The sequence below is a fragment of the Triticum dicoccoides genome, chromosome 6B (genome assembly GCF_002162155.2).
Source record: "Triticum dicoccoides isolate Atlit2015 ecotype Zavitan chromosome 6B, WEW_v2.0, whole genome shotgun sequence".
Classification (NCBI taxonomy): domain Eukaryota; kingdom Viridiplantae; phylum Streptophyta; class Magnoliopsida; order Poales; family Poaceae; genus Triticum; species Triticum dicoccoides.
Genome location: NC_041391.1, coordinates 462204723 through 462214246, shown reverse-complemented (window position 1 = coordinate 462214246; position 9524 = coordinate 462204723). Strand labels below are relative to the sequence as shown.

Here is a 9524-nt window from a genome sequence, read left to right as displayed (position 1 = left end):
GCTGCCGGTGAGAAGAAGCACCCCTCTGTAAATATGCTCCTCTGCCTGCTTGCTCATGGTGCTCCAATTTCTGTACATTACAATTTCAAACACTACTCATCATGTTCACTGAAGAAAATTGATCTGCTTTTAAGAAAACTGATCATGTTCCTGAAGAAAATTGATCTGCTATGCGCGTGATCACCTTATCTTCGATTGTTCCTTTGCCCGCTCGTTCTGGCTGGTCGTGGGCGCTGAGGTGGTCGGGAAGAGCTACCATGTTGGAGCGCTTCAGGCCCTGGACGTGCGGGGGGTGACTGGTGATGTTGCCCACGCCTCCTTCACCCTCCTTTGCTGTTGGCAGCTGCGGAAGCATAGAAATGCCGTGGTGTTCCAAGGCGCTCGGCCTTCCCTGGCCCGTTTGCTCGGGTGCTGCCGGGAAGACTCGGTTCTTTGGAAAGGCCGTTTGAAAGTGGCCGACCGGGCGTGCGTAGATAGGTGGCTTCGTGCGTTCTCTCGGGCGAATTAGCATTCGCTTTTGGGTCTGGCGTCTGTGCCCCCCCCCCCCTCCCTTAGCCCCTCTCTCTCTCCCACGCATGTGTAAAACCCTTCCCCTTCCTAGGGGTGTGATGCAATAGAAAAAGAAAAAAGATCCAGGTGGAGGGCTTCGCCCTCCCCCGGTGACCTTCAAAAAAAAACTGAACATGTTCTCTGGACTGATAGCCTCAAGTTAACTGAATGCATCAAGAGCAACTGGTCCAGATTTTGGCAAAATTACAAGTTAACTAAATGCATCATCAAGAGCAAGTGGACCAGATTGTTGTTGTTATGGTCTAAAATGGGAGAAGGAAAAAATATTATGCCTGTCAATTGTTGAATTATTCAGAGTATTTGAATTATTCAGAGATCCATGTTCTGTATCCAGGATAATGCACAATTGCAATGTCCATGGATCACAGGATAATCAATTGCAGTGTTAAATTCAGTCAGTGTGTACTCCAAGTAGTGATTTTAAATTCAGTCATCAAAATACAATCAATTTTTCTACACGCTCTGCAGATGAGTGTAAATTCAATCAGTAACTTGCACTAAGGAATTTGTTCTCCAGGTAGAGATGAGTGTAATGGTCCAATAATAGTAGTGTCATGGTAAGGTTGCCAGGATGATGGAAATCACAGCCTGCAGATGCAGCTGCAACAAACAAACAGTTCCCAGGGATCAACACTTGCATGACAAATTGTTCAAAACTTCAGGCACTGTGAGCAAAGTATGATCTGCTTTGCTTACATATCTGTAGAACAGAGTTGTGAAGAACACGACGAAGAGGAACTGGATCGCCGCGAAGATCCACATATCCTCGCCCCTGCAGATATGCGCTATTTCAAATTAGTTACCATAGCAACGAGGGTTCCATCAAGGCAATCATATCAAAATTTTCAGTATGTGTTCTAAGGTGGGTGGTGGTTAAATGATGCAGTACCCATGCTTGTTGTGGTCAGTGATGAGAAGAGGCCTAGGATGCATGAGAAGGGCAGCGAAATCGCCAGGGCGGCGAAGCCGTTATGCGCAACCTATGAGACACCAGCAACAAAAGAATTTATCGACCATATGTAAGGAAGTTTTAGAATCAATCAACAAGAGAGGGAGGGGTCTAAAATACCAGCAATTGCTCCAAGAAGCAGAAGTATGCCAGGATGCTGATGACCACAAGGATAGGTGTCCCATGCCACAGCCTGATTAACAAAATGACAAAAAGAATCACACATTAGGTTACATAAATGATAAATCAATGACTGCACTATATGTTTTATTATTATACTATTAGCAGTTTAGCACACATCATTCCAAGTCCAGAAGAAATTATATGTTGATCTGTCACGAAGTAGGTAAGATCAGCAGCATGAAAACTTGTTCTCTATAGCTGAACCAGGTATGGTTAGTATACTATTAGCAGTTTAGCACACATCATTCAAATTCTAGAAGAAATTATATGTTGATCTGTCACAAAGTAGGTAAGATTATCAGCATGCAAACTTGTTCTCCTCAAACTAGGTTGCCAAACTATGTGGCCAAACTGCCCATATAATACTACCAAGTCCCTCTCCAAAGTATCACAGGTCTTACCTGACTCCAAATGAGGAACACAAACATGTCAAGTAACAACAACACAAATTCAAGTTGGGGAGGTTGATGCCCTTGGTCTCCTCCACAGATCAGACAAGCAGGATGAACCACTATCCTAGTAACTAACAGAAGATAATTTCAATATTTAGAATGTGTACTTGCACTAGTTGTCAACAAGAAATACAGTAAAAGTTGAGATGTACTCCTGGCCCCTGCTTTTGTTTGTTTTTTAATTCCTGGCCCTGGTCCCTGCAAAAAAAGAGAGATGTAGTAGCACCTATAGTTGCTGAAAACAAAAAAAGGATGTACGTAGTAAAAAAGGATGCTAGCTTCAGAAAATTTGACTGAATTTGACTGAATGAAAGAACATGACTGAATGAAAGAACTTGACTGAATGAAAGAACTGGAGCACCGTGCGCTGCAGCATGTGCTCGCCCCCAACATTAATAAGACCAGAATCGTGCTAAGTGCAACGGAAGCAAACCACGGAGTTGCTGGACAAAATAATCTCAAACAAAATGAAGGCTGACAAGGGAGGAGAGGACCTGCGTCATGTTGTTCTGCTTCTTGAGGAGGGAGGTGATGAGGGGCCCGAGGAGCAGGGACTCGAGGAGCATGCCCAGGGCGCCTTGGCGGCGAACGGAATCCCCTTTCTCCTCCGCTGCTGCTTGCCCCGTGCCTCCTCCGGCGTCGGGGGCAACGAGGAGGACGTGTCGTCGCCGCACGCAAGCAGGAGACGCAGCAGGAGGAAGAAGAAACGATTTTGGGTGTGAAAGAGGGAAGATTTGGGAGGCAGGGGAGCTGCGCAAGGCAAGAGGGAGCAACGGAGGAGGACGCGCGGGAGAGCAGCGCGGCGAAGCTAAGGGAGCTACGACGCGGGAGAGCAGGGAAGCAGCGCGACGAATCCGAGCAGGGAAGCTCCGGCGTCCATGCGTCTGTGTCAAAGCGTCGATTGAAGACAACGAGGAGCGCAGGTTGTGTCGGAAGTTTGGGAAGGGGTTTTCTGCAAAAACGTCATGGAGACAACTTTTCACATCGTCAGGAAGGTCCTCAGACCAGACAATACAGCGAGCACCAAAATACAGCCAATGCATGAGCTAGCTTATTACAAGCCCGTGGGGCAAAGGAGAAAGAAAAGCTCCTAAATTGAGGCGGGCAAATTCACGGATTTCTCTGAAAATCCCTCTGGAACGATATCCCATGATTTTCCTTGTAACACCTGCACCCGCACCTGACAGTCAAGGTTATTATTTTTATCATCTAATAGCACCCACAGTTTGGCTGATCCATCTCATCCAGCACAATGTGCAGCCCTCGAAAAAAAAACAATCCAACACTAAGTGCTAAAAAAATATCTCATCCAGCACTAGCCAGCACGACAGCACAAACCAGCGGCAGCACAGGCTCGACGCGGAATCGGGCGGAGGAGCTCCGCCTCTGGGCCAAGCATGCAGCTGGCGACCATCCCGACACCAAGGAGGGAAGGTAGCGGCTGCGTCATGTGCCTTTGCCATTCGCCCGTGTCCGCCGATGCGGTTGCCTACATCTGCATGAGCCACGATCGGCTGGCCGGCCAACCCATCGTCGCCATTGTCACGCCAGATATCTCCTCCAACCGGCGCTGAGGCGGCATTGTTCGGACAAGTCCCATTGTTCCCCTCCAGGCCCTCCATAACACACAAGAGCTGCCGACAGCCAGGGTATGTCTCTGCAGTTTTTAAATTTATTCAAAGACGCTTCACCTGTCAAGAAAAAACTATGGCCATTTGATTTCTTTTCCGTGATTGAACTTGATGCCATTTGTTTTACCACTTGCATTATCTCCTTTAAGAAACTGCAATCAGAACATGTAATTAGTTGCTAGACCACGGCAGGGTTGGTTTGCCACCAAAATAAGTTGGTGCAGAAAATAAACAACGAGCATCTCATAAAGTCACAACAAACTCTGAAACCACGCTATTCATTTCATCATCATGTCTCCCACCATTGCTAGTAGATAAAGCTAGTGGTATGTTTCTTTATGTACATAGACACTGCACAAGATGTCATTGATCACCATGGCTTAACTGAATTAAGGTGTTATCTGATGTTTATGTTAACTGAATTTATGTGCTAACTCAACTCAATTTGTCAACTGACTATTTAGTGTTAACTGAATCTTTTCTGTTAACTGAATGTTGGTTTGAACTGAATCTTTAGTGTTAACCGAATTTACGTGCTACCTCAAATTAGTGTTAATTGAATCCATTCTGGTTGTTTTTGTTGCGATTACTTTCGTATTTTGCAAAAATATAAGCAACCCTGATCATGATCATGATGAACTCCTAAAATTACAAATTTACGGGCCGCCAAGTATAATGTATAAACAACCCTAATCATGATGAACTCCCAAATTCACAGGTTTATGTAATGCCACAGATATAAAAGCACAATTGTTGGAAAGCTAGCAGGATGACTGCATATGCAATGAAACCATAATGGTTGTTCATCTTGAACTAAGACAATTGATCGTCCATATCCATTGCATGGGTTATTTTAGCTGGCCACATTTGAATAAATTAAGCACTGCCGGCAGTAGCAAGCGCATTTTATAGAGGTATACATGCACCATCTTGGCATACATACTTCGCAATCATGTCAAAACCTTAAAGAAACTCAGGTGATTCAAACCTAGATTTAAGAAGATCATTGGTACAGCTTCACAGCAAAAATGAACTGCTCCATGCTCTTCCTCCTATCACTCAGCAAATCTAAAACCAAGTGACAAGAGATGTTCTGCAGACATTCTAAATGAAAAAGGTGCATGTAAAATAGAAAAAATAATTACACATGTTATACTGATCCTCAATCTGCATCCTCTGTTAGCAGCAGTTATATTCCTGGTATATAAATGCTAATTAGATGTTTAGCCTAAATCATCACATTCCACTGTTTCCCCATATCAGAGGCTGGCATTTTTATTTTGGAGAACTTCACTGCAGCTGATCCTGCTTCTAATAAAAGGGCATATTTCCGAGAGCGGCGTTTCGGTGCCCGGGTGCATCTGCACCCGGTCAAAAGAAAATTCAGAAAAAAATTCAGAAAAATTCAAAAAATTCCAAAAAAAATTTGGGTGGTAGACAATTTGATGCGTGAGGTACGCTCCAATTTTCAAAACATTTGGACTTCTGTGCAGCTCTCAGCAAAAAAGACAAATCAGACCAGAACAGTATATGAACAGTACACATTTTTACAGACCTCCGATTTGTCTTTTTTGCTGAGAGCTGCACAGAAGTCCAAATGTTTTGAAAATTGGAGCGTACCTCGCGCATCAAATTGTCCACCACCCCAATTTTTTTTGGAATTTTTTGAATTTCTTTAGTATTTATTTTGATTTTTTTCGTGAGCGCAGGTGCAGATGAGCTCGGGTTCAGATTCGAATTTTCCCATATTTCCATGGTAGACTATCTGACTCTAGATGTTCACAGGTTCCTTACTAGTCCCACTCACCACAGAGACGAACCACAAACAAATATGAGAACAACAGTAATATGGCAGTACCGGGAAACAACTCAAACAAGGTATCCAACTCAGATCTATTTGTCTAGTCGATACAAACATGAAATAACGAGAGCTTGGTTGAATCACCACCTTTCGTCAGCACTTACATGCCAATTAATGCAATTAATTAGTACCTCATGGTCTGAATTTCAGACTCTCAAAGGCCCAAACCTCGCTGTATCCGTACCTGGTTTGCCGCACGGTCCAAATCACTTGCCGTTGAAGCTGTCGTATCGCCGTCGTCGTCACCGCCCTCGTTGTCCTTGTATGCACCTCGGAGTCGATGGCTACGTCGGGAATTGAGACGAGATCGGCGTCGCCCAGCCCGTCGAGCGTCTGCAGGAGCGACTCCAACTTTTGCCTCCGCAGCCTCACCGTCGGCGACGGGCGACGCCGGCACCGCCATTTCCTTGCTTGCTGCGGGTGGGCGTCAGATCCGCAGGGGACGGTGTGGTCACCACAGGCTTGGCAGCCCGGTCGGTCTCCACGGGCGGTGCAGCAGGGTCACCAAGATAGGCATGGAGATGGCGATTGTGCTGGGGATCGAGGCCTATACGCAGAGAAGGGGGCGAAGAGCGCGCGGGGCGCTGATCTGGGATGGGAGGGAGAGGGTGCGGGAAGATCGGCATTGGAAGATCGGCATTGGAAGGAGAGGAGGAGACCTAACAAGGGCGGCCATCTCTTTTCCCATGACACTGTGCGGTGGGTCCAGTCAAAATATGAGGTAGGCCATCAAAATATTGAGAGCGCGACCGGCCAAAAAATAGGAGAAATATCATATGGAAATCAATATTCGGTGAAAACCGATGAAAACCACGAGAAAAAGATATTTTGAAGTTTCAAAAAAAATAGAAAAAATGCGGGATGTTAAGAGGATGATGTTTTATTTCCACATAAAATTTTAAGTTGAAACACATTACAAGATGTGAGCTATGAAAAAGGTAAAATCAGCGTTGAATAGTGCCGAGTAGTAATGTCACTATTCAGGGCTGAATTTGTCTTTTTCATAGCTCACATCTCGTAATTTTTTTCAACTTGAAATTTTGTGTAGCAATAAAACATCACATTATTAACATCTCACATTTTTTATATTTTTTTGAAACTTTAAAATATGATTTCCATGAATTTTTCATTGAATATTGGTTTCCGTATGATATTCTCCCTGAAAAATAATCGGGAGACAATCTAATATGTACTTTTTTGAGGAAAGACAATCTGATGTAGGATAGAACCCTAGAGGCTGATCTTTCATGTTTGGAGGGAATCCTACCAAGAACACGAAGAACGCAAGAGGGGAAACGAGGGGAACACGAGGGAAACACAAGAGAAAACACTCAACCAACAAGAAGATAATCACACATGTGCTAGATCCTCGAAACACAAAAGGGTACAAGATCCGAATCCAACAAGGGAAGATACATAGGGTAACCGGTTCTTCTCCGTGAGGAGGTCTTGAAGATGGTCTTCTCCGAGTGGAGATCTTGAATCCAAGTGTATCTTCTCGAAGAGGTGTCGGTCCCTCGTAGTGGAGTAGATCCGGATGGATGAGCAAAGCTCTATCTCAAAGTATGAGCTATCACAATGCTAACCCTAGAAAGAGGGTGGAGGAGGAGTTTATATAGTCTAGGGGGCGAAGAGGGGTACACGGGCTCGGCCCTTTACCATGCGCAGACGGGTCGGGCCAGATGTCCGGGTGCTCGCAAGGTGCCGAATGTCCGGGTTGTCGGCCGGATGTCCGGGCTGGCTTGGCGCCGTCTTGGATCTCATTGGGCAGGGCTGTCCGGATGTCCGGGCGCTGGCCGGACGTCCGGGGCGACGTGAAGGGCCGGATGTCCGGGGTCATGGCCGGATGTCCGGGACGTCGGGGCAGACTTTTGTATTCCCTGGACAGCTTATCCGGATGTCTAGGCTGGAGGCCGGATTTCCGGGGCGACGGGCTGGACGCCGGATGTCCGGGCCTTGTACCTTTGGCTGCGGTCCTTGGTTGTGGGTGAGATCTCCAGGGGCCGGATGTCCGGGCTGGACGCAGGATGTCCGGGACCTGGAAGTTGCCTTTGTCTTCTTCCGTTGGTTTCTCTTCACCCATGGACTTGGGAGCTTGACCACCTTCATGTGCATCCTCGGGAGGGTTCTCTTGGTACCTAATCATGCACAACATTCCGGACTTAGGTAGTAGCCATGTGTCGAGAGAATCGAATGAGATATCACTAAGGGGAGAAGTCACCTCGGTCTCGAGAGCTCTAGCTCGTGCTCGTGTCATGGGTCCTCTTGGCACTTGGTGAGACGATGGTAGGTCCATGAGGATGACCGAAGGATCCTCCGCATCATCTCCACTCCCTTGGGAAAGATCCGACATCGGATCGAAATCATCATCACCATGGTACGGGAGAGATCATTGACGTTTAAGATGTCGCTCATGGAGTACTTGTCGCGTGGGATGTCGATCTTGTAGGCGTTGTTATTGTAGCGTTCAAGCACCTTGAAGGGTCCATCAGCTCGTGGTAGAAGTTTGGACTTGCGTTCATTGGGGAAGCGCTCCTTGCGAAGGTGTAACCATACGAGATCTCCAATGTTGAATATCATGGGTTGCTTGTTGATGTTGAGCTTGGTCGCGAGTCGTTGTACTTGGCACTCGATTATGAGTCTTGTATCTTCATGCATCTTCTTGAGGTAGCTTGCTCGTGCACTCGCGTCCATGTTGGTGCGCTCTTGTAGTGGAAGAGGTAGAATGTCCAATGGGGGACAACGGATTGAAGCCATAGACGACCTCGAAAGGGGACTTGCTGGTAGTTGAATGTCTTGCGCGGTTGTAGGCGTACTCGGCGATGGGTAGACACTCCTCCCACTCCTTGATGTTCCTCTTGATAAACATGCGAAGTAGAGTGGATAGTGTATGGTTCGTCACCTCCGTTTGGCCGTCGGTTTGTGGGTGGTATGCCGAAGAGAACAAGATCTTGATTCCGAGCTTGGCGCATAGAGTCTTCCAAAAGTAACTCAAGAACTTGACGTCGCGGTCCGAGACAATCGTTTTGGGCACTCCATGTAGACGCAAGATTTCCCTACAAAAGATATTCGCAATATGTGAAGCATCGTCTATCTTGTTGCATGGGATAAATGAGCCATTTTAGAGAACCGGTCCACAACAACAAACACGGAATCCTTTCCATTTTGAGTTCTAGGAAAACCAAGTACAAAGTCCATGCTAATGTTTTCCCAAGGTTGATAAGGAATAGGAAGAGGCATGTAAAGACCATGTGATTGAGCTTTAGACTTAGTTTTGCTACATGTAGAGCATCGGTTGGTGAAACGTGAGACGTCACGGAACATCTTGGGCCAAAAGTAGTTCTTGGAGAGTGTGGCGAATGTCTCGTCGCGTCCAAAATGTCCCATGAGTCCTCCTCTATGAGCCTCTTGCAAAAGGAGGAAACGAAGAGAAGACTCAGGAATGCAAAGTTTGTTAGCTCTCATAAGATAGTCATCATTGATGTAATATCGTTCCCAAGATGTATGCGTCAAACACTTAGCATAAGGAATAGCAAAGGTAGGATCACTCGCATACAAGTCTTTTATTTGCTCAAAACCAATAACATTCAACTCAAGTTTAGTGACAAGCGTGCATATGCGGGAAAGGGCATCCGCCATTACGTTTTCCTTACCCTTATGTACTTGATGACATAAGGAAAAGACTCTGAATTCACTCCATTTTGCATGAAGCTTGTTCAACTTAGTTTGTCCTTTTAAGTACTTAAGCGTTTTATGATCGGTATGAATGATAAATTCATGATGGCGAAAATAATGTTCCCATTCGCGCAAAACTCGCACTAAAGCATATAGCTCTCTATCATAGATGGGGTAATTGAGTTGCGCTCCGGAAAGTTTTT

The 9524-nt window shown here is 45.9% G+C and overlaps 1 protein-coding gene across 7 annotated transcripts; it reads right to left on the bottom strand.

The window, feature by feature from the left end:
• Nucleotides 1-834: 834 nt before the first annotated feature.
• On the bottom strand, nt 835-6334 carry LOC119322692. Of its 7 annotated transcripts, none has more exons than XM_037596185.1 (8): nt 5831-6334; nt 2649-3937; nt 2307-2352; nt 2104-2225; nt 1640-1712; nt 1460-1550; nt 1267-1342; nt 835-1170 (listed from the first exon to the last, which is right to left on the bottom strand). In XM_037596185.1, the coding sequence occupies exons 2-6, from the start codon at nt 3195-3197 to the stop codon at nt 1540-1542; spliced, it is 801 nt and encodes a 266-aa protein (XP_037452082.1). In that variant the 5' UTR covers nt 3198-3937; nt 5831-6334; the 3' UTR covers nt 835-1170; nt 1267-1342; nt 1460-1539. The 7 variants fall into 7 exon arrangements, 4 of the variants coding, with proteins under 4 accessions (XP_037452082.1, XP_037452084.1, XP_037452085.1 ...); XM_037596187.1 differs by lacking the exon at nt 5831-6334 and adding an exon at nt 4774-5256; XR_005155816.1 differs by lacking the exon at nt 2104-2225.
• Between the last annotated feature and the right edge of the window lie 3190 nt (nt 6335-9524).

Coding starts and splice junctions, on each gene's coding strand:
- LOC119322692 (XM_037596185.1), bottom strand. CDS start 3,197: ATGCATTGGCTGTATTTTGGTGCTCGCTGTATTGTCTGGTCTGAGGAC. Junction 2,226..2,306: donor AACAAAAGCAGGGGCCAGGA/GTACATCTCAAC, acceptor ATCTTCTGTTAG/TTACTAGGATAGTGGTTCAT. Junction 1,713..2,103: donor TGTTCCTCATTTGGAGTCAG/GTAAGACCTGTG, acceptor TTTGTTAATCAG/GCTGTGGCATGGGACACCTA.